At 51.1% G+C, this 27,500-nt stretch overlaps 2 protein-coding genes across 2 annotated transcripts in view; both read right to left on the bottom strand.

Annotated features, from left to right (window-relative positions):
- LOC126572578 (autophagy-related protein 16-1) overlaps nucleotides 1-27,500 on the bottom strand; it is a 236,004-nt gene that overhangs the window by 2,552 nt on the left and 205,952 nt on the right. The window lies entirely within an intron of this gene.
- Nucleotides 26,169-27,500, bottom strand: part of LOC126572579 (alpha-amylase 1-like) — a 1,526-nt gene continuing 194 nt past the window's right edge. Inside the window, exon 1 of the mRNA XM_050231993.1 lies at nucleotides 26,169-27,500. This exon is cut by the window's right edge and continues 194 nt beyond it. Within this exon, the coding sequence (XP_050087950.1) occupies nucleotides 26,192-27,500 (1,309 nt within the window). The 3' untranslated portion in view covers nucleotides 26,169-26,191.

Below are 27,500 nucleotides of genomic sequence, written 5' to 3'. Positions count from 1 at the left end.
TGGAGAGCGAGCGCGGTTGACGCAGTTTCATGTTTATGTTTTTCCACCCCCCCCCCCCCCCCCCCCCATTCCAGGTTGCCGGTTGCTCCAATTTGTGCGCATAATTATGGCATCGGGATGGAGAGCGAGAGCACCACCGCGACACCGGTGTGGTTACTGGGCTATCGCACCACGACCATCGATGGCTGTACCGCCTTCGGGAAACTGCTCGAGTTGCTCTGGTGCTGGGTTAAATGATGGGGATACGATTTTTTGTAGAGCAACGCATCTTTCACCCCACCACCCCACCAGTGGGTGGGTGTGTCGCCGGAAGCCACCGGGATACCGGGGTGTGATGTCATAAATTTAACCAACACTTCCCCCATTCCTCCATTGCTGCACCGACGATGCTGACGATGGTGGATGGATGGCCTCGATTTAGAGGTCTTGTTGCACAACGCCATTTTGGTGGGCGTCCTTGGAATGGCAAACGGTTTCCACTTCCACCGATGCGCGGCGCTATCGCTTCGTCGCGATGCAAATCGATTAGTTCGCGCGCGCTCGTGTGTGCCTTAATGAATGTAATTAAGGATGAGAAATGGTGCAAATTGCACAGTGGAGAGTGCAATGCACGGCCTGCCGAGACCTTACTGTTTCATCCAAGCATCCAATCCAAGCATGCGTGGCAGGATGCTGGGCTGGATACTGGCGATACCGTCGGCGGTTGCGGACCCATGTGGTGCGGACCCCAGAGATTTCTTACGTCTTCCGTGGCGATAGTGAAGATTGGTTTGCCATTAAGCGAATCGGTAGGTGGTCTAATGTGCGGATGGCCACTTCTGCGCATGTGATGCTCCCCCTTTCGCTCCCTTCCTTCAGGTTAATATGATCGCCCGTTTTTGCAGCGCCAGTAAGATGCCACCTTTTTCATGTTTTTTATACTTCCCACACACGGGAATGTCGGATAACTACTGGAATATGTTATTTGCGGGTTGTATGCTTTGGAGACGATACTAGCCTTTACCGCTGCTATTGCTGGTGTTAGCGTAAAATGGTTGTTGGGATCAGGAGTAGCACGTTAGTTGCTTCTGAGAAAGACTAGCAATGGATATTAGTTAATAGTTGTTTGAGTTGATATCAGACTTGAAATAAATTCTAAATCACTTTAAGGACTAATCAGAATCATCATTTTTTGGGTTGAAATGCCCCTCAGAAAGTGCCCTTCTCGTGTGTAACATAATTATTCAATATCTCAGAAGTTTTTCAGAAATATAACATTTTCAACATCTCAGAATGAAATCAATCGAGTATCAATGTTTGGTTAACTGTTGTGATATTAACGCTTTATTGATGAACACCTTAAGCAACAATATAAGCTTTTGGATGAATATAAATGCAGCTGCTTGGGCTTGTTTCTAGCGAAAATCCATCACTTGGACCAATTTGTATTGCTTTAAGTATTATTTTAACATTTTTGCCCACAGTCCATTGTAATTCAACGTGTTGATGGCTTAAAATTTTCACCGGGAGTGTCGTTTCATATTGACCTGATCTCTGAGGCCTTTATCCAAGGAATATTGAACGATCTGGCATCGTTCATTACACAAAAGATACTTAAAAAATCCCGGTAATAAACCATCAAGCAGTCAATACACTTCTATCTGGAGTGTTAAACGTGTACGAGGCTCATTAAAGAAAGGGAAAAATGATGGCAATTTCCAGCGAAAACCTCCAATCAATGCGCTTGAAATCACCAAGTGCTAAGGATCATTTTACATCGCGATGAATAAAAAACAGCCGAATTCTAGCGTCTGCGCGGTGTAAATACAAACAAGTAGATCCGTTATTTATCTTGCAAATTCGCTCAACTGAGCAGCGAGCCACGATGATACCGAGTGTTGCCATCTTTTGCACACTTTTGCGGTACATCTCGAGATCGCGGCCCGATCCGTTGCCAAGCAGAACTCACCGTACGGATCAACCGCAAGAGAGATGAAAGTTAAGCATATTAACCCTTAAAATGAAGCACAACAGACCTTCAGCCCCGTGCGGGAGAACCGCATAAAACCACCGACTACTAATCGAAAGTGGAGAAGCATCCGGCACCATCAGGCATCGCGAGCCCTCGCCTCCTCCATCTCCTCCGTCAATTGATCATCAGCAAATCGATCGTATCGCTGGCAAACCGGTAAATCAATATACCATCGATTATGCTTCCAGCGCCGCCCCACTCCCCCCCCCCCCCTCACGCGGGAAAAATTCGCCAAAGAAAGACGAACGCAAAAACTCGCACTTCGCACTCGTTCTTTGCAGTTTTCCGCTGGCGGCATGGCACGGCACGCTTAGATGTGCGATTCTCTCTCCCTCTCCCTCTCTCCCTTGGTTACTCGATTACCAAGCAGCAAATACTTGTGATCGAATAGCAGTTGGCCTTGCATCGTGGCTGCTGGTTCTCTTATCACCATTGAGAAAAGTCATTTTCCAACGATTCGTTCCGCAATTTCGTACAGGAAAAAGGGACTTGCCGCAGCAGCAGCAGCAGCAGCAGCATCATTTGAATATCCGGTGGCGTTCCCGTCGTTCCGGAATCCCTGTTGCCTCCCACACCGAACGGACCGACGGATTGGCACGGATTCCGATCGTAACACGGCCGCACTTTGCATGGCACTTGGCATGGCACAAACGTGTTGCGCACCTATCGACTGCAGCTATTCAAACGATTTGGCACAATTTCTGCGATGCTGTGGGATTGTTTCGCTAAAAATAAAGCTCGAAATGTGGCACAACTCACCCACCAACCACCCACCACCTGTTAACCTGCACCGGAAAGTGGCCAAACAAGTACGCCGAATGAACCGCCCGCTGCCGCCCGGTGCGCCGAGGGTCGCAGTATCGATGGATTCGATCGAACCCCTCTGGTCTTTACAGTTCCACGTCCTTGAGTAGCGCCCCGACCAGAGCGAGCCAGAAGGTGGCCAAAAGGTGGCCAGAAGTTCCAGTTCCACGCGGCGCATGAGCCCATTGGATGGCCAACGCCATGAGCAACGTTTTCCTTTGGGGGTCGGTTCTCCTAAGCAACGGCAGGCAGCGCACTGATTGCACCCGGCGCGTAGGTGTGCTGTTCCAGCCACTAACTCCCTCTCTCCGCGCCACAAAAACCTCTTCCCTCTTTACACCAACCGACCGACCGACCGATAGTTGTTTTATGAATTGTAAAAGTGGATTTTACCGTTCCGGAAACTCGACTCGACTCTGGTCAACCTTTCCGCATTTTCCGCAGCCCTTCGGACCTGGCCACCGGCAGGGCACGGCCACCGAGGCAATTGAGGACGCGTTGAGTCACGATCACGTTGCGAACGCGTACGCATCTTCCCGGCCATGGGCGCGCTCGGGGGAGGGTGGTAGAAGGATCACTTTCTTTTTATTGACTTGCGGCAATCCACCGTCCGCCGGTCGATCGTTGGGTGAAGGTGAATCACAATCAACCGACGGCAACGACGACAACGACGACGACGCCAAGGGGACGTCTTTATCGCCGCACTCTCGGATGCATTTATGAGCCCCTAGCGCTAGCTGGCCAGTCTCCACTTCTTTCGAACAATAAATGCTAACTAACGTGTTTAGGGCAACGGGTGGCACGTAAATCATGTCCTAGCTAGTGGCCTAGGTTACACATTTATGGCATGCAGGCAGGCGTACGGTGCGGTGCTGAATTTGCGTGCTAATTTAACCCAGTTCCATCGCGCAAAAAAGGCGATCACCGTCGTCCGGAACAAGCAGTTGTTTGAGTGGAGTAGACAGTGGACCAGAGTGGACAGTATTTCACTTTTGACGGGATTGTTCCGCGTAAGGTTCCTTCTTGCTGATAGCACTGCAGCGTTTAAAGGCGATTCCGTTTCGTTCGGCTTGTTGGCGCGTTGATTCGTGACACATTTACGATGCACCGCCCGGTTCCTAGATGAGATGAGGTTATGAGTTTTGTAGTAGGCTATTGGTCGCCGCATAAACAGAAGTTAAACATGGCTGCCCCAGCGCCTAACCTGGAACCTTGCGGTGATCTAAATAACGAACTCAAACTGCCGAGTAGCAGCACGCGAAAAACCAGTATGTTTACGGCACGGAAATGGAAATCTAATCGATGATTTATCACCCGATTTGTCGCTTAGGCAGAAGCTTTGCCCTTGCTGGCAATTGCTTCATTTCGAATTCGAATCTTCCTCAAAACACTCGATTCCGATACGCCGTCTGGCCGTACCGGATCGGTATCTAGCAAGGGATTTACTTTGCTTATTCACGGCCAATAGCGGCAGAACGGAAAGGGGTTCGCTGTGCCGGGACTCGCTATAAATATAGCAATAAGCCGTTTTGCAATAAATACGACCATAATAATTACTCTGTCTGTTTGTTTAAACGGTGCGCAATCCGCCGCCCGATCGGCAGGGCTTGCCTTCTGAGCGCCGTGTCCCTTTCCTTCCTTCCTTCCGTCTCGTGATTCCACTCGATCTTGGCTTTATCATCTCGAACCGTCTCGTGATCGCGAGTGCGTGCCGTGCCAGGGGAAAATGCAAATTATGATCGACAGTGGCATAAACTAGGCACGCAAATAACAACGCGGCGTTACAGGTGACCAGCGAGGATCATCTGCAAGCAGCAGCAGCAGCAGCAGCAGCAGCAGCAGTAGACGTAGCAGCAGCGAGTATCCATCCAAATCATAAGCTCCACTCGTTGGTGGTATGCCCCTAGGGGAAGGAGAAGAGACTAAGAAGAGGAAACAGGAGGCGGCTCGAGGAACAGGAGACTCGAGGAACGGTCTTCCAGGGTCGCTTAGGAGCGTGGAGGAGCATAATGTGCGGCAATAAAACTTCTAACTAGCGATCGTTCCGCGATCTTCGGCCATGTTTGGGTTCTACCGTTCTGTCCCCTCACTCATCATCCTTCCCACCGCGTAGTGGGGTAGCGGAGACGGCGGCAAACATCATTAAAAGGCCCGGACGATGGTAGAATGGCCGGCGGGCTCATTTGCTTAGTTTCTTCGGTGCCTCCTTGCCCCTCGCCCCCCCCGAGGGCACATGTTTTGCGCTAATGCGCGCGCGATCCGAACCACTAGAACACGCAGCCAGCGCAGAGGGAGGAGAATATATATGTGTTTGCTTTCGCTGCCGCCGTGGCCGCCACTGAGGCCGCCGCCACCACCACGCCACATCATTATGCTCGGTATGATGCGCCCCATTAGGACCGCCCGATGCGCCCGATGGGCGCGGTGCACTGGCTGGGCTGGCTGGCGCGCGTACCAGTGACAGAAAATCCATCGAATGTTTCGGATTATTACGGTTAATAGCAATCGTAATCATAATTATAGAACAATGGCCGCGCTCGGTGAACGTTGAAGAGGAGCGCCCATACGGTGCTGCGGTTCTCTGTCTTTGACACGGCCGGCAGCTGATCGCACAGGCTTTAAGAACATGGAGGCATCTTAAGATCTTCTCTCGATGAATCGTAGAGCGCAGGGCATTCCTTTGCCGGTGCTAAACAGACGGCGCAGGCGCTAATCCCTTTCATTCATCCGGTTCCCGTCAATCCCTGTCAATTATCCGGCCGTTGAGCAAGCTCTCGACACACTACTTCACACCTGGCCAAGGGCCTCGAGCGGGCCAAGACCGCCCTGGTGTCAACAGGACCTGCTTAGCAACTCCATCCACTGGCTGATCCACTCACCGTCGTCGTGCTATGGATCATCGATCGCAAGCGAATGAATGTTCTAATTAAATTGCTCCACGGAAGACGCCAGAAGATATCGAATGTCCGCAGGACACGCACTGGCCGCGGCCGCCGCCGTCGTTGCTGCGTGTGTTCTACAAGTCTTTACACTCTTCAGCTGCGATCGCGCACTTTATTGACACTAATTATAGACCGAGCGCAGATCGACGCAGATCGATCGCTGCGACATTTATGTGACATAATTGCGATCGAGCTGAACACTTGGGTTGGGATCCTTTGGTTCGTTGGTTGGTTCTTGTGCTACTCCGAGACATTCGAAGTCTAATTAGCGAATCGCCGGGTGGCGCAGCCTGTCGATCGTACGGCTTCTGCGACACCGCGGCGTGCCTTGTGAGATCCTGGGAAAGAACGATCTTCTGAAGGGTGGTTCGTTGGTGCGAGCGCATCTTGTATGACGTGACGTTTGCGTTGACGTGTGAGGCGGAAGCACGGGGGCGAGCGCTTAACCGGCGTGGTATGTCGCCAAGGGCAGGACATTAAATTGAGAGCCCATTTACCGGGTGCCACCGATTAATTGTGCAGGTGGGAGGTGGGAGGTGCAGAGATCGCTCTTCGTGCACCTTCGTTCGTCGTTACTCGCGTCGTAACTTTTCGTAATTTTTATTGTTTTTTTTTTCCAGCGGGGTTGGCAACGTTTGTCTATCCACTGGGTGTATCCGATGTAGAAATAAGAGGGAGGAAGAGAGATGGCGGTTGTGAAATAGATTAAACCTCACACAAACACACGAGGTCGATCGCGAACGTCCCGTGCTCTGGTCTACTGTGCGCTAACGCAGCAAGCGATAGAAGGTAAATGACCTCGCGAAGAATGTGTCTTCGCGAGGTCATTTACCTTCTATCAGCCAGACAGTCAGGTCAGGCCAACGAGAGAGAATCGAACGAGATAATCCAAGTGGCCATCGCATCGGATAAGACACAACCCCCCGAAGGCAGCATGTAGCATGTGTGCAGCATACGAAGAGGAGGTGGAGCTTTTGTTGCAATAAATTTCGGGACAAACCAGCCTCCCTCTCGGTGGCGAGGGCCATTCGCGTATCCTAGAGATTGCAGCGCCGGACAACAGCGTTAATGGTAAGGCAACAGGAGCAGCAGAATGGTTGCAGAATGTTGTGGCCAGAGGCTAGAGCCTTAATCGGTGTGCCCGCGAACGACGCAATCATAAAGATCATCGGCGGTCATCGGCGTAGAATCCGCGCAGATTGGTTGTCGGTATGGTCGCTCGAACTGTGGAATGCCGGCAACTGGCCGCGGTGCATTCTTGAGTAGCGATGAGTAACGGTAGCATCTACTATTTATAATCAATTTTAGGCGAGCGTTCATCGGGAGACAATATTAATTTATCCCCGTATCGTAAGACCTCAGCAGCATATGATCTCATAAACATTCCTTAAACATGATCCAGGAATAGGCCTCGATTGGCAACGGAAAATATACATCTTGACAGACATGCCTATTTGAAATTAATGCCATGAGCGTGGTTTTTAACAAAACATACTCAAAATACAACCAAATATATTTTTAAAATGTTTTATTTTAATACGACATTCAGGTGAAAAGTAAATTTCTATAGTTTCGTCACAAAAAGATCCTTGATAATTTGTACAAAAACTACTCTAGGCCTAATTTTGGAATATGACTTTTTGGAGGGATCTATAAAAAAGTACTCCGTGGTTTTAATGGACCAATAAATGCATAACAAAAGAAGAAACTGTTGACCAAAAACTATAGAAAAAGCATAAAGTCAACAAGACGAAGACGATCACCGTCCGAACAGCGACCATCCCTTTGGAGAACAAGCGCATCGCACGCGCGCATAACGTGGCCACCGCCCAGGTAGCACGCGGATAACTGCCGACGGAGGAGGAAGAGGTCCACCGAGAGGTTAAGGTGTAATTGAAAAATGGCTTAACCATCATAAATTGATCGACTGAACCGTACGGTTGACGCGGCTACTCCTTTGCCACCCAGCAGCAGCAACAGCAGCGCGATGGCCGGCCGGCCGGATAAGCGAAACGTAATAAAAATGGCCAATAATCGTATCAGCAAAGGGCCGCGTGAGGTCCTTGGTCAACTCGATGGAACTCCATGGAAGCAAACCGTGGCGGCACCGGGCAATCGGGCGCGCGTGCTTGTTGAAGATGCTCCGTAATTGATGATGTACATGCCAAGGAACATGGGTCTGGCGGTTGGGACCGCTGGCTGCCCCTCTGCACACCACACACGGAGCATCCTTCAGCCAGTTAGTCAGCCAGCCCAGACCAAGACGGTAAGCATATTCGATTAATTTTCCGATTTTCCTCCAACAACCGTAGAGCGTTACGCCTCGTGGCAGACGGGCTTTAGGCTTTGGCCATTTGCCAATCATACCATGGGCTGGGGCAATTCCGCAATTCCGACAGCCATGGCTCCACCACGTGACACGTGATGGTGTTCTGCGCGTGAACTGGCGCTGGCCGAGAGCCGCGAAAGCGTCACGTCGCGTCACCTTACTGCCTTACGCCTGTCCATCTGGGGCGGGCGCGGTCTGTGGCATTATTAATTCCTTTCATTCCAGCGTCTGGATGAGCCCTTCGGGGGTGGTGGTAGCTCATTTGCTCACGCGAGCGTGTCACGTTTGCGTCTGGCGTGGTACGAGGTGGATCTAATTCCCTTGCGAAAGGTCTTTGCCTCTAGGATGGACACTAGCCGGTAAAAACGAGGGAAGGAAGCTCCGGCCACTGGAACGCTGCAGGTTGATCACTGATTGTGTGCGAACCACAGGAGAATCTTTACCAATTCACGTGAGATCAAGCGCAAGCGCCTTCTAACGCATGTCTATTATGCATATGCGACCAACTACGCCGGACCGAAATGACGGAATTAACCTGCTTTGGGGGCTACTGCTGCTGCTGTTGCTACTGATGGTAGTGGCCGCTTCAATTAAAATCAAAATCATCCCGTCGGTGGGTGGTAAGGTTGGCACCCTTCTTTAGTTCATTCTCGGATCATCGGATCAGTCGGACTACGCCGTTGGAATCTCTTTCAGTCTTCCGCACGGACGGGGGCTTCTTCGCTGGCTATCTAGCATACCAGCTGCTTTGCATACAAACCAATAATAAAAATAAATTGCTCTGCACCCTGCGCGTTACTCGATGGTTATGCCGTCCGGTCTCGAGAGATCATCTCAGGAGGCGGTGACGTGATGCATTCGGCGTTCCGTTCGACTTGGCAGGGTGACCAGAGTGTCCGAAGCATTGGCAACTGACTTCCACCACGAGATGGGGATGAGGAAACCAGAGGACAGTAGAGTCTATTTGACTTTAGCCATGCTATTAACATATTTAAAGCCAAACCTTCCCGCAAACCGGTAGCTATTGATATAATGTATTGTATTTTCCTCATTTTCTGTTACTAGCATTTAACCGATCTCTAGCACGATAGCGAGAGATACATCATGAAAACCTTTCCCTGTTCAGTTCAGCGCAAAGCTATCAATGTCGCATCGAAACGCATGTTTTGTTGACGATACACGACGCTAATTTCATGCACACTTTCTTTCCTTTCATTATTCGATAGCTAGTTTGGCAGTTCCTTGAAAGAATTTTCCGTGTTTTCAACAGTTTCTGTTTCTGCACGTGCGAGAGATCTCTCGCCATGGATTTGAATGGAGTTTGAATGTTTTCAATCGCTCGCGACAAATCGACAAACCTTTATAAGATCGCAAGAATCAGTTGAGTGGACAAAAATAAACAAAATAATAAGTAAAATGTCTCCAGAAAGAACAAAAGCGAATGACTGTTGACCGCCAGTACCAACGAGCACAACACAAATCATTCCGGTTCAAGCACAAAAACGCCCTAAATCCGTCTCCGCACAAGCCCGTGCTTTAAAGGACAGCTTATAACGAACGCAAATGGTCCAATCCGATTCAACAATCTAGGATCCCTCCATCTAGAAGCAACTCCGACTGGTGACCGCGGTATTAATGTCCGGTAGCGCACACAGCGTCAAGCATTATCTCCGTAAGACACTGCACCTTGACCCTCTAACGTTGCATCTCGAATGACAAATGGCACCATCACCACCAGTGTGTGTTTCCAATCGGCTGGCAATCGGCTTCGACACTCTGTCCATTTCCAAGTCAAGAGGATTTGTCCCGAGTATTAAGTCCTTAGCGGCCAGCAGCAGCAGCACTGCTAGGACCACCCATAGACCGAACCATATCGAGCAGCAAATCCGCAAAGAGAGCCCACCAGACTTACCGTTGAATGCTTTTAACTTATCGAACCACACGGCACACGGCACACGGCGTAGCACCAGGTGCACCAGGTCCTTTTGTGGCAATTTGAATGTTTATTGCGTCTTACTTAATTGCCCCCGAGGGGAGGGCAAATCAGCCCTAGTCGGAGGGCCGTTTTGTGGTTCTTTTCGCATAAAACTTGGTCTGTTTGTCGCTGACCTTCGACTGCAATCGAACAGCACTCTTCCATTAAGGAATCCCATTTTGTCTAACCAACCCCGCGTAACGGTCACCGCCGGGATGGTCAATTGATCCGGTTCGGGAACGGCGACGAATTAAAACGGAAACAAATCGCGGGAGCAAACGAGCGAGCGAGCGGGCAGGTTATCCCGCTGGTATGCTGCTGGCCTGCGTTGCGAATCGAGATCCAAAAGGGCACCAGAGCATCATCTATCGCATCGCATGGACCGTGTGACTCATTTGGTCATCAAAAAATGCCCGTGGCTTAGCCAAGCAGCTGAATAGCCGTGCGTTGAGCGTCGTTCCTGGACGCTCCTTTGATGGTAGTTCCTCCCGGTTTCCTCCCCAATTACTTCGAGTGCCCGGCATCCATCGAATCGCATCGAATGCACCGAATTTGCATAAAAAATAATTTTATGTCACAGTGGAGCAGCTCGCCGGAGGGCGCTCGCCTGTATCTGCTGACAGTTCAACGGAACGGAGCCCGGGTTAACGCAGAAGTTGATCTTACCTATGTTAATGCAGCCACTGGTTTGGACCAATAACAACGTAGCTGAAGCTAATTTCCTCGGAACGTTTCACATGTGACCATTGTCTGTGGTGGGTTGGTATTTGGTCTATGGATGAGGAGTGCACCTGAACCTGGTGCTGGCCACATTTGTTTGGAGAGAAGATGAGCAACCACCCTCGCGATGAGGGGGGCACCACAACATGCACCCCAAAACTGTTCATTACAGACTCTTCAATGGAGAGAGAGAGAGAGAGAGAGAGAGAGAGAGAGAGAGAGAGAGAGAGAGAGAGAGAGAGAGAGAGAGAGAGAGAGAGAGAGCGGGCGTTCGAAGACAATGCACGGCGAGCATCGCTAAATGCATTGCGTTCTAACGGACCCCGGATAGCTTGTGCCCTCGCTTGCCGTCGTTGGGAATTGCAACAACAGACAACATAAAGCATCGAAACGGGCTGTGGCGGTATCGGGGATATCACTTATCCTTCCGCCATTCGGGGCGATCATTGAATGGTGTACCGGCTCCCTTGGCCTCCCTTGCTACAATGTTGTGGCTTCGTGGCCGCTGTCGCCGCCAGTGTGGTGCCGCTAAGTATCTGCATGACAAGCTGCCACCGGCATGACACCACGATCAAAGCCGTCATCATAATCGCTTGCAACGGCGTCGAGTAGAGGAACCGATGGTGGATGGTGGTGGTGGTGGTTGGTGCTCAAACATGCCGATACGAATGCCAGCGATTCAACGAGAGTGGATTCAACTCATCCCACCGTTTCCTGATTCGTCGTTTCCCCTTTAGTACCGCTTGGTATTGGTCTTTTTCGCGTTTAGTCCAAACAGTGCAGCGAGACAAACAGAGAGAGAGAGAGAGAGAGAGAGAGAGAGAGAGTAGAATGTGCTTTGGCGATGGTGATCCTTCGTACATAAACACCGCCGGTAGCCCAGGATGACGCCCAAGGAACGCGACCGCAAGCTCATTAAAATAGATTTTCGTTTTAATAAACATAAACCAACGAGTCGGCGACCAAGGGCGACGATCGGTGGATGTGTGACAGAGAGCACCTTTTTGGCCACGAGTCAGATGGCAGCAGGAGAGCGAAGGGGATCCCGATATCGGATTGTCGAGCGTAAGACCGGCCCGCGATCAATTCTATTGAATTGGAGCAGCACCTGCCAGCTGCCTTTTCGCTGCAATGCGCATGCGCCCTTCACGTTTCACGGTCGATATGTGGGTTAGGGTTTCGGTTGCTGCCACTGCTGGATTGGAAGACGGAACTGGACTGGCGGTCGTCGTCCTGTCGTCGTCACGGGAGCGATTCCGTTTGATCGATCGGTGGTGGTGGCCCTCACTCCTCGCCGCACTTTGCAACGGAACATTCCACATTCTCTGGGAATTCAAACGCATCCCCCCCTAGTGGCTGGCCAATTCGAATCGAACGAACGGAACGGTCGAAGAGGATAACTGCTCAGTCTGATTGCCGGATCATTCCGATCGCTTCCGACTTTACTTCACGTTTTGGCCTGTCCGATCAGTTGCCAACAAGCAACTCTCACTTCGGAGTTGGAGTGCAACGCAACGGAACGAAGACACATTTCCCGGGGGGGGGGGGGGGGGGGCGGGGGGGGGTGCTCCCGGGGGCTTGTTCTACACGCACGAAAGCAAAATGCTTTATAAGGTAACTGGTTCCGTGGTGGGTTGGAAGAAGATCCTTCCGAAATTGTGATCGCCGCTTCGACACAGAGACAGAGAGCCGTGGCAGGCATCCATCTTCGGGCACGGGCACGCGCGCTTCAACCGTTCTTCAACTGTGCCCGTCGGCATTAAGTCATCAGTGAGCGGGCCTGTTGAGGGTCGAGCTTTTGGAACGTGAGACACTCTTTGACACGACTTCCGCACGATGACGACGACGGCGGCGACGTGCGGATCGATCCGCTAGACCGAAAGGCCAGACCTCCCTACACGTAGTACTAACCTAGTTGCGAGAGCGCGTGAGGTAGAGAGGCAGCGCGCGCAGTTTGTCACCGTGCCATAGAGATCGGCGTCGGCGGAGAAGAGAGGCAGCGATCCTCTGTTTCAGCGAACACTCGAAAGTCCACCGCCCACGGAGCTACGAGACAGGAAGGGCCGGCCGCCGGAGCCTTGTTTGAGCATTTCAGCACCATCAAGCTGGTACTAATTGGCCTTTCCTCGGCGTCGGTTTCCTCAAAACAGCCGACAGACAGCCGACGGCGATCGTACATGACCGGCATCCTTGGATGCTTGGTTCACAAACCATTCGACTGCGTGGCTGCGGGACCGTAGCTTCAATGCTCCAGGGATTTATTTATTACAAGAAACCTACGGAGCAGCTGTCGCACTGCAATGAGAAGTGCGCTTTTCCATCCGCCGGTTTGCTGTGGGATAGTGAGCAGTAGAGATAGAGAGGTGGAGAATGATGAGTTCGTTTATGTTGGGCTTGATCCTGCACTGTCTTCATAGTTTTTAATTTTTCGTGACATTCGAGGAGATCAAACTTAAATACTTCATCGTGAACAGTTGAGCGATTGCTGTGATCTCATAGCTTCATTGTTTTAAGCAACCAACGAAAATGACATGATTTTTTACAATTTTCATTGATTTTTTTTTGCAAAATCATGTAGATCTGGGGAATTTGTTGTGTTTTAATTTGCAGCTTATCAGCAATTAACCAAAATGCAATACCGTTCAATGCAACTGATGATATTCAATCAAAATATCGTTTCTTCTTTAGTATAAGAACTGTTTCGTTCATAGAAAGACCTTAAATATAGTTATCGCACAATGCTTATTTTACCAAACAGTAAAACACATGCATCAACTTCAATGCCCATTATTTCTATCAATTAATTTTCAGTCAATGCCTATTATTTCTCAAACTCCTTGACTTCCAGACGATGGGTAATGATCATTTTCCTCCGAACAAATTCCAAATCCGTCAACGGCAAGTGGCTGAAGTAATCAAAAATAAAACCGTTGGCTTGTGCTTTCAAAAGCTTAGTGTAAATATTCTAAAGAACAAAACGACCTACAAATTACATCTGGCAAATTGATTGAGCAAAACAATTATGTTTATTCAATTTTCCTATAACTACCGAATTAGTCCAGTTTGTGTATAATATTGTGATCTAGCTGGGCAGTAGAATTGGAATAGTTAAATTGTTCACAGAAAATGGACATTTTCGTTTAAAAAACTTCCTTTACACTAGAACCTATTGAATCGACCATCATCTGAATGTAGAATTTATCCGAGCAGTTATCTTTCTCTTATCATATCTCATCAAACCGTTAAAACTCAATGTTTTCGCTAACATCCACCGTACACGCTGTAATGTAACAGTAAACCGCAATAACTGTCGATTGTATTACACATTCATAACAGCGATACAGCGGAAACGTTTAATGTTTAAACATTGCACATTAAAAAATTTATGTATTTATTCACATAATTGTAAATACGTACGGTAATAGTATGTTGCACATTTGCACCGCGGCGATATTATTACATTCCTGGCAAATTGCCCGCCGGTCCGTCGGGAGCAAACGCGTCCGTCCACACACAGAGAGACACATCTCAATCGGCCGAGTGAGGAATGGAAATGAAATGAATTCAGAACACAGAAAGCAAAATGAAACATTCCTCAACCCATTTCCAAGCGCTGGCGCTGGTGCTGCTGCTGGCATGTTAGCGGCACCCCTCGCTCCATCAATGACGGCAACCGGGAAAGTAAAGCATCAGCGCAGCGCAGCGCATATCGCACCCCGATGCAAAAGGGGGGGAGAGGAAGGGCGGGAAGGGAGTTGAGAAAATTCCATCCCCAACCTTCACCCTTATTTCCTCGTTTCCAATGGCAATGGCAATGACAATGCCTGTGGGTACCGTATGGACCAGCCAGCATCCAGCTTATTACTCGCCTCGCCAACGAGCCCACCAACCAGCCTGCTGTCTGCAGACCTTCCTGCCATTCTCATTGATGTCTATCTTCTGCTGACCCATTTTCCCGGACCGGACTGGATTCCAGTCGGCAGCGCCACCAGGTACAAAGCACTAGAGACCGGGCACCCATCACTCATCGGTGCCAGATTGCTCCAATTCAGAATTCCCTGAAGCGCCAAGGGAGCTTGGCTTGGCCGGTCGGTAGTAGCACCGATTGTGGACCCTTTTTAGCTTCTCCAATTTTCACTCCCGCTTCCGCTTCGCGTGGTGGCGGTGGCGGTGCTGCAGGTGGAGGTGGAGATAGAGCCAGGCCGAGGCAATTACTTATGCACTTTCCGAGCCCGCTACCGGGAGCCAACAAACAACATCGACGACGGCAACGAACCACCCGGCAACCAGTCGAAGAGCGATCAGCAGCGCTTCGACTCACTCCGACTTCCGATATGTCACAAGCGGCAATCGGCGGACCCCCCGCGGAAGGGGTGAACCACGATGATCTTGATGATCGGCAATGATTTTACGATTACCCATATTGGAACACAAAACTGCAATTCACTGGACCGGGCAGCAGCACCATCACACTGACGCCATAACCTCAAAACCAAGCAGTCGTCGACGGGTAGCAGAGGAAGCTACGATCGGGGTACTGGTTGGCCTAAACCATTGGCACACTGGGGAGGGCCTTAAAGTAAGTCAATCGAATCGGAATTGAATATTTATTCATCGTGGTGACTAGGATGCTGCCAGCGGTTGACACAGCGCCCGCTCGCCCCTTCCACCCCTTCCAAGCGTGAATCGGCGTTTGTCGTCCAGAATGCTGATAATCACCCCGATGATGGGACCGATGGACGCCCAATTGGTCCACTTGGCAGTCCGGGCATGACATGACAAGCCGGATTCGGGATCAGGAACCATTTCGATTGCCATTTCCCCCGATCTGACCATCATCGTCGTCGATGGTTTGTCATCCAGCACACATACAGCGAGCGCGCGCGCGCACACACACCGAACACACATCTAGGTGAATCAATTGACTTTTCCCCTTCGATCGATCGATTGTGGCCGTGCCAGAGTTGCAGCAACAGCAGCATCTGCGGCGCATCATCGTCATCATCATCATTACCGCGTTCGCACGGCCTGGACCCCAAAACCGGGCCGGGCTTCAGTGGGTCACTGCGTTTCGGTCTGTTGTCCCTCGTCGGTCGCGGGCCGGTTCGCGTGTACAAACGGGCCAAAAAGGATTGTCGCATGCCAGCGAATGGTGTGGCCACTAAGGCCGCGCACTGTTGGGACTCCGCGAAGAGGGCGAGCGGGAGAGAGAGAGCGCAAGAGGAGGTCAAAATTAACATAAAGCCACCTGTCAAGGGGACCGGCCGCCAGACGTTTTCCAGAGGAACTTTTCCAATTCATGCTCGTCGTCGTCGTCGTCGTTGCGCATTCATCGTCCGTACGTACCCGTGGGCCTGTCCAGCGAAATGGCATGGAAATCGAAGCCAAGGTCCGAGTAGGCTGGGCGGACGAACGGAACGCAGCGCAGCGCAGCGCAGCGAAATGGGAAAATGGCGACATTTCTCATGGAATAATCGTGTCTGTGTCTCGCGCACTCGCGCACTCGCGGAAGAATATGAGCAATTGATTATGTTGCAGCATAAAAAGGCATGCCAAGATGAGGGACCTGGCACGCAGGCACGGTACTTGTGGGGCTCTGATGGATCTCGTCGTTTGCTGTTGCTGTTGCTGCTTGTGATGCTGCTGTACAAGGGTGACTTGGAGATCGATGGGAGTGTTTGCTGTTGTTGCTGGCTGATGCTGGGATGAAGATAACACTGATTGGAATGCTGACTGGCTCCACCGTGGTCCAAAGCCATCGTGGACATCGTGGCCCCTCGGCTAACAAGTTCGCTTTCGCGAGATGCGAGCGAGCGCCCCTGTAGCCGATCGATACGTCAACCGCACAACGAAAGTAGTATGTTGTTGTTGTTGCTGCCGCCGTCGCTAGAAATGGACATTAAACGGTTTGCCTTTCCCGGCACACTCGGTATCGGTGCAAAACACAGGAAGCCAGCAAGCAATCCAGGCCACCTCGAACGACGACAACGAGCACGACGAGGACGGGTCAAAGGTGATGAGTTGTAGCGTCGCGTGTTCGCACTTGGTACCGATCGAGGCCACCCACCGCGGAGCATTAGTGTGCATGCATTTGACCTTCATAACTCACCCCCAGACCCCCCCCCACAGGGGTGGGGATCGGGCACCAGTGATCCAGGGCGTGCCAGAGCAAATGGAACCAACGAGATGCCTCTTCCAGTTTCCATTGGGCGTTCGCTAGCTGGGCTCTGTTGTTGTTAATTGAAATGTACAAGTCAACAACCCACCGCCACCATCAACGCCCATCGACAGCAAATAACATACTGGTGCGTGGGGTGTGCGCAACTTACTCTAAATATCAACGAGCCAACCATCAACGAGATCGAGCGGCATAATCGCGTGTGAATTGGAACATTTAATGGTAGGCCACTGGTACAAGCAGCACCGATGGATCCGAGTGGAGCTTTTAAGGCATCTCGCCTGAGGCGGCCCTGGGTTTGCTATTTAGCATATGAGCACACATTGTTACCATGCCATGCGCAGGGCTGGGTGCCACGTTCCGGTTAGTGTACGCCTCGACAGCTCCGTCGTTGCTCCGTCCGAAACCTCCCCATCATCAACATCTTGGTTCGGTCTTACACAACAACTAGGAGGAGGAGGAGGAGGAGGACCCCCGCCTTCAAAGCTACTTCCGGTACACCACAGCTTTTGCTGCCGCTTTCAGCTTCGGTAGATCGTTGACTCTGTCTGCTGTCTCTTTCGAAGAGTGGCGTGGTCATTTTGGTCGCCCGTAATTTTTGGCAAGTGATCAATCGACGAAATCGATCGAAACTATTCGATGGAAACCACTCCCGAAAACACATTTTGCCCTTATTCCAAACACACATTACACAAGTGCCTCCCTCCGATCCTGTCCGATCGCACCACCACCGACGATCCATTTTTAGTAATTATTAGCGCAAAACATACAATTATCTTCCTCCCATCTGCTCCTGGAGTCGCGTCTTTGGCCGTTTGCTAGTCTGTTATTAAATTACATTCCACTCGAGGCTGGCTCCAAGGCCCGCCAGTACGCTGAGCGCACGGGGCTAACTGGAGCATTAGCACCCTCGGATCTCTTTCTGGACTTCCCAGTCCCAGTAATGGTCCGGCGAGGGGGGTAGGTTCGGTTCCCTCGGGCCTGCTAGCCTAATTTTAGTCCGGCTAACCCGGCGAAAGAGCTCTTTGCATCTCCGGTTCCAGCAGGTTCTGGCAGGTCGATCACTGGCGATGCTGGCGATCGATCAATGTGCGCGCCCCGTGGCCCCCTTTACGTGGCGTACATCCGCGAAGGTCACGGCACCTTATGGGGCTTCCCCCCGGCCCTTTTCTTCTGCTCTGAGAGAGGTCGCTCCGGTTGGTGTTTGACCACCGATTTCTGGCGTATGTTACGGTGAAGGTGCGGCCAATGCATCGCATACACACGTGGTGCGCCAGGTTTCTTGGCAGGTTTTAAGGCCAACCACCAGCCGGTACCGGTCGGTGCAATGTCGGTCAATGTTTAATGTAGAGGGCACCGACAGCTCACTTGGAAATTACCGGTGTGACCTCTGGACGCTCCGGATCGGTCGTTCGAACACGAATCGAAAGAAATTCTTTCTCCAGGGGTCGTCCATTTGGCGAAATCCGCGGAAAATCCACGGAAAAAAGGGAAAGGTCCAAGGCAAGATACCGTTATCATCGTCGTCGTGGTCGTGGTCGTCGTTGACGTTGGTGCTGTCATCACGGGACGCGATTGATGAATTCCATTCGCGATCTCCATCCATCGAACTCCATCTCCTCTTCCTCGTGGTCCTCATTGGCATTGGCGAGCTGGAAAAACAGCTACACTTTGTATCACGAGGAAGCTGCACTGGACTGGGGCACGTCGATCGATCTGGAGCTGGAGCACGATTCCCGGTTGCTTGGATGGTGCTGGTGCAGGCCGGGGAAGGCCATGCGCTAGCTGTCACCTGTCAGCCACTTCTGACGTCAATCAAGATGTGCACCGAATGATACCGGACACACAGTCAGTCCCCGGTCCGCGACCTTCACCGAGATTGCGGGGACATTAATCATCCAGGACCAGTGGCCACGACCAGGACCACGGCTAAGCCAGCGAGAGGAAGACCGGAAAGAAATCCACCCAGCTTCGAATCGATATGAATGATGGACCACCATCAGTCCTCCATCCAAGGCGCCTGATGCCCGATACCTGATGGCCATTTCCATATCTTCGCGTCGACTGTTTGGCCGAAGGCAGGCGCCAGTTGGCGCGCATTAATTACTCCGACGTACTCCAAACCGGCCACGGAGTGTGTTGGTGAGTGTACTTTGTAACACTTTCGGGGTGGTCTAGCGGACACACGGGAATCACCCACTCGATTTCATGTCTTGTGGGCTATGAGTTTCGCCGTTCGATAGCGACACGCTTGGGTTGCTTGGAGGTCATTAAGCCATCAGCCCCTGGGCACCATCATTGTCGCCTAGCTTGTCTGTATGTTGTGGTGCCCTCCGATCTGACCCAGAGATGCGACCGTAAAGAGAAAGACATGGCCACGATAGTAATTTTACGTTAAGAGCAGTCAAAATGAAGTTGAAATAACGTCATTGCCAAACATTATTAAAATGAAATAAACATTCTTCACAGTAGCTACTGCTTTTATCTAACTTAGATAGAAATGTTGCTGTAAAAAACCGTCCAAAAAATTCCTTGGCTCGATTACAAGGCTCTCATACGAAAAATAACATTGTTTTGTTGGCAAAAATCGACTAGATGGCTTTTATATGACCATATTTGAATCTGTTGTAACCTGTTGTGACAATATAATTTGGGATGAAGAAAATTATTCTATTTCACTTTGATTAATTTTTTTGTTAAAATCTCTATCACGTCACAGTTATTCATTTCTGGCGAGCAAACACGCTTTATTTGTATTAGCGGAATGGAAATAAAGTTTCGCTACTCGTCAAATGATAACCAATGAAAGTGTCGTTACTATGGAAGTAGCTATCGTTGCCATGCACTTTAATCGTTGGCCACCGACGGCAAAATGGTGGGACGCGATCCCGTATGATTGCGTCTAAACGAGCACGAAAGAATCGCGAAAGTATCGCGACGACGAAACGAATAAACGTCATCCCCATACAAGTGCGCGAAAGTTTTATCGCGATAGCATGGATGCCCGTGTAGGGAGCGAATGCATCGCGAAAGAACGAACACTGCTGTCAAAGCTGTCATTTCATATAAAAAAAGCCCTCTGGCGGAGGTCTGTCGAAGAACACACGCTTTCGCGAAAGTTTTTGCTCAGTCTGAGCAAAATCTTTCGCGATGCATTCGTTTACCGTCTGGAAGCAACCTATCGCGATGCCGTAATCGCCGTGGTGTGCGGCCACCCTCACGGAATCAAAATCCCATTCATCGCCACCGTGCTCCCGGTGGAAATGTCTTGCGTGGCATTTTTGGGGGTTGGGGCCCGTCTGTATGAAATTTGGGTAAAGTTTTTGGACAATTGAAACCTGCAATTCCGTTCCCGGGTTCGTGCGTCCACGGGAGCTCTCGGTGCTCTCGGTGGCCTCCCCCGAAAAAAAACATAGAAACGATGCCAGTGAGAACCATCCCGATAAATGGGGCAAGCGGACCAAGCGGGAACCCTGGGAGATGTCTATGATTAAGCGATAGTGATCGGCGGCCTCGATCTGTCGCTCTTTGCTTCTCGGTTTGTTCGTGAAGAAACCGGGTACCGAGAGTTACAGGCGCAAGATTCAACCCATCTTCGGTTTATTTCGGGTTCGGCCATGGGCACCAGTGTACCAGTGTTCGCTCGCATACGGTTCACTTCATCATCGATCGAGAATGGACCGACAGATAAAAGCTGGTGGCTGGCCACCTTCGCCCTTTGCATACCGGAACGCGTTGAACCAACCGGACGGTAATTAGGAGGTGGCACAAAACGCTTCCTCACGTTCGCTACCGATGAAGGCCGCGATAAGAATGTGGCCACCACACCTCACGGAATGGGAAGCGCCACTTGCACGATCGAGGAGTCTGCAACTCGTTCTTCCAGCAGCTGGAAACTGCTAACGGTGACATCGGTTTGGGTCTTTTGCTTTCCGCATGGAACTCGTCTTCCGGGGACCGTGTGACCAGCGCGCATACGACGACGACAACGACGCAGTGCATGATGATGATGATGATGATGATGATGGCAATCCAATTATGAGACCCGATCCGATTGGGAATCGTGCGCCATAGAATCGCCGACCGGAATCATGCTAATCCAGATCCAGCCTAGCGCAACGAGCAGCTACGGGGGCGCTACGAGATGGCGAACATAAAACAAACGGAAAACCATGTGATCGATAATTGGTCAACAGTTTTATGTCGCTCACTCGATCGCGCTCTCGGGATTCACTATTTATGGACGCACATAACCACCGGAGATGATCGCGCATGATCATGATGATGATGCGAACGATGTTGGGACACAGTGAGACACAGCGAGAGAGAGCGAGTGGGCGGCTCGAGTTCGGCCAGTGGCCAATTTGAATGTGCAATTGCGATGCAAGGGCAAAATGGCAGATCTGAGGGACTTCAGTCGCTTCGTTTGACTTCATGATCGTACGGCGTCCTATCTGTCTCTCTCTCTCTCTCTCTTTCTCTCTCTTCCCTTTTTGCTCTCTCTGGAGGCCAACCTATAAGCAATTAATTAAATAAAATTGTCCCAAGCTCCCCTCCGAGGTGGGAGGGATCGTGGGGCGCACAAATAAGGGCAACCGAAAAGGGACCGGAACAGGGCACCAGAGCCGCGAGGGCGCGAGAGTGTGGGAAACGGTCATCCTTTGCAAAAGGAAAGAGAAGAAGGAGTGGGGAAGAAGTGGAGAAGATGGTCCACGCAAATGCAAAGTCGGTGCAATGTAATTAGCGAAACAATGGTCAATAAAGGGCCACTCTAATTAGTGACACACACCAGGGGGCAATCACACACTGATTGTACCACCAGCATCACGCGTTGGTTGGGTTCTGTGTCGATTTAGCTTAGCTAGGGTTGATCGTGATCGCACACTGGCGCACTGGCAAAAGCAGGTTCAAAGTTCTAGAACATAAACTCGGCGGAAATGGTACACGCTCGAGAATCTCCGCTCGATGCAACGGCGATGATATCGGTCTGCTTGTTTTATGTAAATAGCCCTCATCTAGCATCGCTGATGAGCTTTCGTATCTCGTTTCGTGCACACAGACACAGACACATACAAACAAGGCACACGCACGCACAGCATCAGCCGTTGGTTGATGGGATTAGTTATGATTTAAATATTTATGATCAACGGTGATCCCGGGTGATCCGTCACACGCATGTACGCACGCACGCACACCGAGCAAGCGAGCTTGACGGATTACCCTCGCTGCTGCTGCTGCTGCTGATGATGAAGATCATTGGTAATGCAATACGTATGTGCGCCTGCGGGACCAAAGATCAAAGCAAGCGCCGAACCGATGGCACAGGTTGCCTGTTTCGCTGTGGGGACATTCACGCAGCGCGTATCGGTTACTCGCTTGGACAGCAGCGTATCAATCTCGCACACCTGCAGATCACGATCGATCGGTATCTCTGCAAGTGCCCAAAGTGCCAAATTAAAGTGCAACACTTCTTCAACTTCGAGGAAGAGTGTAGATCAATAATACCCCAAGAAGATGTGCACCTTTATGGTCTATCGAAGCAGAGAAGTGGGTTTGTCGGGCGATCGGATACCGATAACGCTGGCATTAATGGAATTAATGGGTATGCGGGAACGAGAACACGGGGGAGCAGCCTTCGCAAAAGTGGTATCAGTCCGTTCTTCCTTTTATCCCCTCGTATTCGTATTTACTATCCCGGAATTGCACGCGATAACAATCTCCCTGGCCTGGCCTGGCCATCGGGAGTCACTTTATGGTGTTTTACCTTCCTCCCTCTCATAGGTGACTAGGCGAGAGGCAGGGCATTATGATAGCCCCATTGGCCGCGCGAGGCCATAAAGCAAACGAACAAGCAGATCTCGCCGTGGTAAGCAATGCCGGCAAGAAGGCCAGCAACATTCCGTTCCAGCAGCATCGGAAGAGCGGACAGAAATCATCAAACCACTTAATAAACCGAGCAAATTTACAATCCACCTTCTTCAGCTGGCCAGAAAGAGAGAGAGAGAGAGAGAGAGAGAGAGAGAGAGAGAGAGAGAGAGAGAGAGAGAGAGAGACAGAGAGAGGGAGAGGGAGAAGAAGGGAAGTGCTACGATCTAGCGATGCGATGAACTTGTCTTGCTCGGGAGCATCACTTGGGCAGTTTCGGCAACACTGCAGGGACTCGTTCGCTGGCTCCTTGTGCCATTTGTGCCGCAGCTCCGCTCGGATCATTAGCAGCTAGACGAACAAGCACCCATTTGCAGACAGTACCGGCTTGAGCTCAAGAAGCTTAGCGGCAGCAGCACAATCTCTTCATCATCGAGAGGAGAAGCAGGGAATCTAGTCTCGATCGGCATCGGCGTAAAAGCATGGCGATAAAACGCTGGAGCGACAGCTAACGTTATGGCTGGCAGTGGCCGGGGGGGAACGCCAGGAAACCGGAATCATTTAAAAACGGCCGACGCACATATGGCACCTACTGCACTAACTAGGGTTTGCGAAGGAAGCGAGGGTGTGCTATCGATTTAAACCGGGATACTGTTAAGTAGCATAAATTCCAATCAGATCCCCGATCCCGCTTGCGTGCGTGCGTGCGTTCGTGATTGTTGATGAGCCCTTTTCGAACGGGCGAGGCGCTCCAGATGCTCCAGAGTGCTGGAGCACCCTGGCGTTACTAGCATTCGATGAAGGAGAGGGAGAGAGAGAGAGAGAGCTGTTTTGTAGGTCGGAACCGGATGATTCTTTCCTGGTTAATTGCAGGTGTGCAGTATGTTGTGCTGCAGTCCCCTTGAGCTGTCGTGATCAAATGCGCTCAAGTAACGCGTTAACGTGCTGCAGGTTGATGTCGTGATTGAAGATGAGTCTCTAAGATCGTCTCTATATACACGAAAAGTTTTTGTTGCGATAACGAAATCGTCATAGTACAACGAAAGACGAACTTGTCACATTGAAAGGAAAAATCTTTGATTCGCTCAATCTTCTACCGGGGCTCAGTGTAGTAATCATACGCCTTGGAACCCTTATGTGTTGAAAGTTTCAGAAACATTAAAGAAAATTGCGTGAAATAGCTGTTAGCTGGCGTAAATATACGATTTAAACATAAAAAAAAAATTGTGGAACAGTCTCATTTAATAGAGTCCTGAAAAGGATCTTGGCGATGCGATACCCGGCAACAGTCATGCACAGAAGCATGGAGCGCCTTTATGAGGATTCATTTGATGCAATAGAAGTTCCAAAGCAAACTAAAAATCCTTTTATCACAAAAAAACATACATTATTTCCGCCAAATTACTTGCTCAATGGTGTTCCACAAAATGCAAACAACACTGCACTTCACCGAACGCATATGTAAAGAACCCTTTCCGTTCAAAATGTAATTTTTTTTGTGGACGTCGTACAAAAAGTAACTTTTTTTTTTTGTAATCGCAACGATTTTTTCTTCCTTCTGTGTAATTGTCACAAACGAGCCCCGAAATGTGGCGATCGGTGCAGACCCCATCGCGCTGAATCACCCGGAAAGCGAAAGTCATGCGGCCAATTCCATGGAAGAGGCGCTTTTTTCCGCGCGATCTTCTCCATAATTGGCGGACGTCATTGCTGTCCGAACCGTTTACCGGAGGTTCATGTTTGAGAGGGAAAGGGGCGGTGGGGAGCACTGGGAACTAACAGAGTGCGCAGGCACACGTGGTACACAAAAGAGCACAATTACGCTGGACCGCAACGGAGGAGCGATTATCATCACGGAACGTGGCGCCGGAACAATGAATCAAACCTGGTCCGGCCGGCAATCGTTGTTTGCGTGCTCCTTTTATTTTTTGCCAAACACCATCCGGCTATGGGTTTTTCACTTTCGCCCCACGCATTACACTGATTGGCCCTCAAATATTCTGGTTGACGGATCGACCGCGAAAGATCCATTTTCTCGCACCAACTCGCGATGCGATGCACGGTCGGTCCAATCGTCATCAAATGGCGCCGCCACCACCACCACGACGACGACGACGACGACCATAATGATAATGGTGACTGACGATGACGTGCGATTATGATCTGAAAACGAATTTTGTTTAATTCGATAATGATATTGATCGTGGCACCTCATTTGAGCAACAGCAGCATCCAGGCCCCACATCCAAACAGACACCAGTGAAAGCGATCTCCACCTTCCTTGTTTGACGGTGGCCTTTCCCTCGCCGGCTGTCTCGTGAAGCCGGATGGCGGCGAGTGATCTATCCTCTCGATATGCAAGCAACCAACCTGCCCTGCCCTGCCCTGCCCTGGTCGGAAGCAGCGATCCGTGCGCGATCGTGACGGTTTAGGCGGTGATGAAGGCGACCTGAGCGCCGGTGAGATCGTTTGGAACGGAGTGAAGCCACAGATTAAATCAACAATGCAAAGCAAGCAAAAGCGAGGAAAGGCGCAAGTGAGAGTGAGAGAGGGAGTGTGGCAAAGCGTAGATTTGACTTTAAGGAGGGAGCACACTTTCATAGTCCAGTTTCATAGTCCAAGCGCCATCGCCACATCGCAAGGTGATTGATATTGGGTTTAAGAGGCAAATTGTGACCCAATAAAGAACCCCGGGACGCGCGAGCGGGCGCGCGCGCTATCGTCATTCACCATCACTGACCGTGGCTCTCTTCTCGTGGCCAGCGCGAACCGCTAAGGGCACGCGATTGATCCTCCTCCCCGAGGGGGGGAACCTCCGGTAGCTGCCAGTAGCGGCCAGGCCTGATGATAAGTCTGACGACTTATCGCGCAGTTCGTGACTGAAATCTCGACTGGAAACCATCAATTGGAGATAGCGTCAACGCTTGGTGCCACCGAACTGCGGAGTGTTGCAGTACAATTTCGCTTTACTCCAGAGCATCACACCTTCAGTTCTGTCGTCCGTCCCGATAGATTTCGGTGAATGATGAAATGATAGCCGGCCGTTATTAGAAAGTGAGTGCCGACGTGCCACGCGAGGCACGCGCCAAGCGAGTGTTCTTGAGGCGGGAGTTATTAGGACCGATAATAAGATCTCGTTTGAGGAGTGTGCTCCGAAAATTGGAAAGCACAACCACGTTCGATTGTGATGTCTCAATAGATGGCACCATCACCAGGAAATGCATCAGGTGGTCATCATCATCATCATCATTCCAACGTTTTCTTTCCGTAAGAAAGCTCCCCGCTGTCTCATTTCAATATTAACACGATTGAGGCTGTTTATAGTCATGCTACATTTCGGGGGCTTAAAAGCTAGTTCATCATCACTTTAGACACGCGAGTTGGCGTGAATGGCTAGGACACCGTCGTAAGCGTTCGCCGGCAGCACGATCTGGGCCCGTCCGTCGCCGCCTACCGTGATGGTGTTGCCACTGCACGCACCGTTCACCAGATCGCCCGAAATCACATCGCAGTAGGTACCGGCCGGTAGGCACGTCTGGAGGTTCTGGTTCAGATCGAACGACTCCAGGTTGAACGCAATGAAACCACGGTCACCACGGCAGAACGCCATCTGGAAGCCCCCGTTGTCCCACCAGTCGTTAATCTGCGTACCGGCGACGGCATTCCGGAAGCCAATCATGTTGTAGATCTGACGCCACCGATGCTCACACACCCAGCCCGGCCCACAGCTGTTGTCCGGGTTAAAGGTGGGCGACAGCAGATTGCCCGACGCATCCTGTGGTGGTCCCGCTTCCGGATCCGTGAACGAGAACGAACTCATGACGCGTACGATACCGAACGGATGGGCCAACATGAACGCGGTCGCCATTTTGTAGTTCCGGGGTACTTGGTGCGTAAGAATGTCCGAACCACCGCTACCGTGACCCCGCTGGTTATCGTGATTGTCCACGAACACCAGGGCCAAATGGGAAGGCAGGAAGCCCCAACCGGTGCCCCAGTTGGTGAGATGCCGGAACGCGTTCCGTCCACGGAACACCCGCCCAATCTCGGCCGAATGCCGGAACTCGGTGATTGTGCCAAGATGGGTGTACTCATCGCGCGACACCGCCTCACCACCCAGATCGATCACCTCCTGCGTGAGGAAGGGCCGTGCACCGGCCGGGAATCCGTGCGACGTTGGCAGATTGTCCATCCGGCTGTAGATGGCCTGCAGATCGCCGGGCCACATGTGCTTGACGGCGTCCACCCGGAATCCGGCCACACCGAGCGAAATCAGATGGTTCATCAGCTCGACGATACGGTCCCGGACCCACGGGATACCCTGGTTCAGATCGGGCAGTCCACCCAGCTGACAGTTGCGCACCTCGATCGCATCGTTGTAGTTGTAGATCCGGCACGGTGCATTAAAGTCGAGCCGACTGAACGGTACACCGGGGAAGGAGAAGTCAGGCCGGGAAGCTGTGCTACCACCAGTGCCGCCACCACCCGCCAAATCGGCCATATGGTTGATGACCAGATCGACGTAGATCCGAACACCGACCGCATTACACCGGCGGACCATGCTGGCGAACTGGGCCTCGTTGCCGGAGCGCGTTACGAGCTGGTAGGACATTGGCTGGTACCGTTCCCACCACGGACGCCGGAAGTTGCCCCCGATGATGGCGTTCTCGGTCGGT

This window comes from Anopheles aquasalis, chromosome 2 (genome assembly GCF_943734665.1).
Source record: "Anopheles aquasalis chromosome 2, idAnoAquaMG_Q_19, whole genome shotgun sequence".
NCBI classification, from domain to species: Eukaryota; Metazoa; Arthropoda; class Insecta; order Diptera; family Culicidae; genus Anopheles; species Anopheles aquasalis.
The sequence above is the reverse complement of the archived record's forward strand: the minus strand, read 5'-3'. Positions and strand labels throughout refer to the sequence as shown.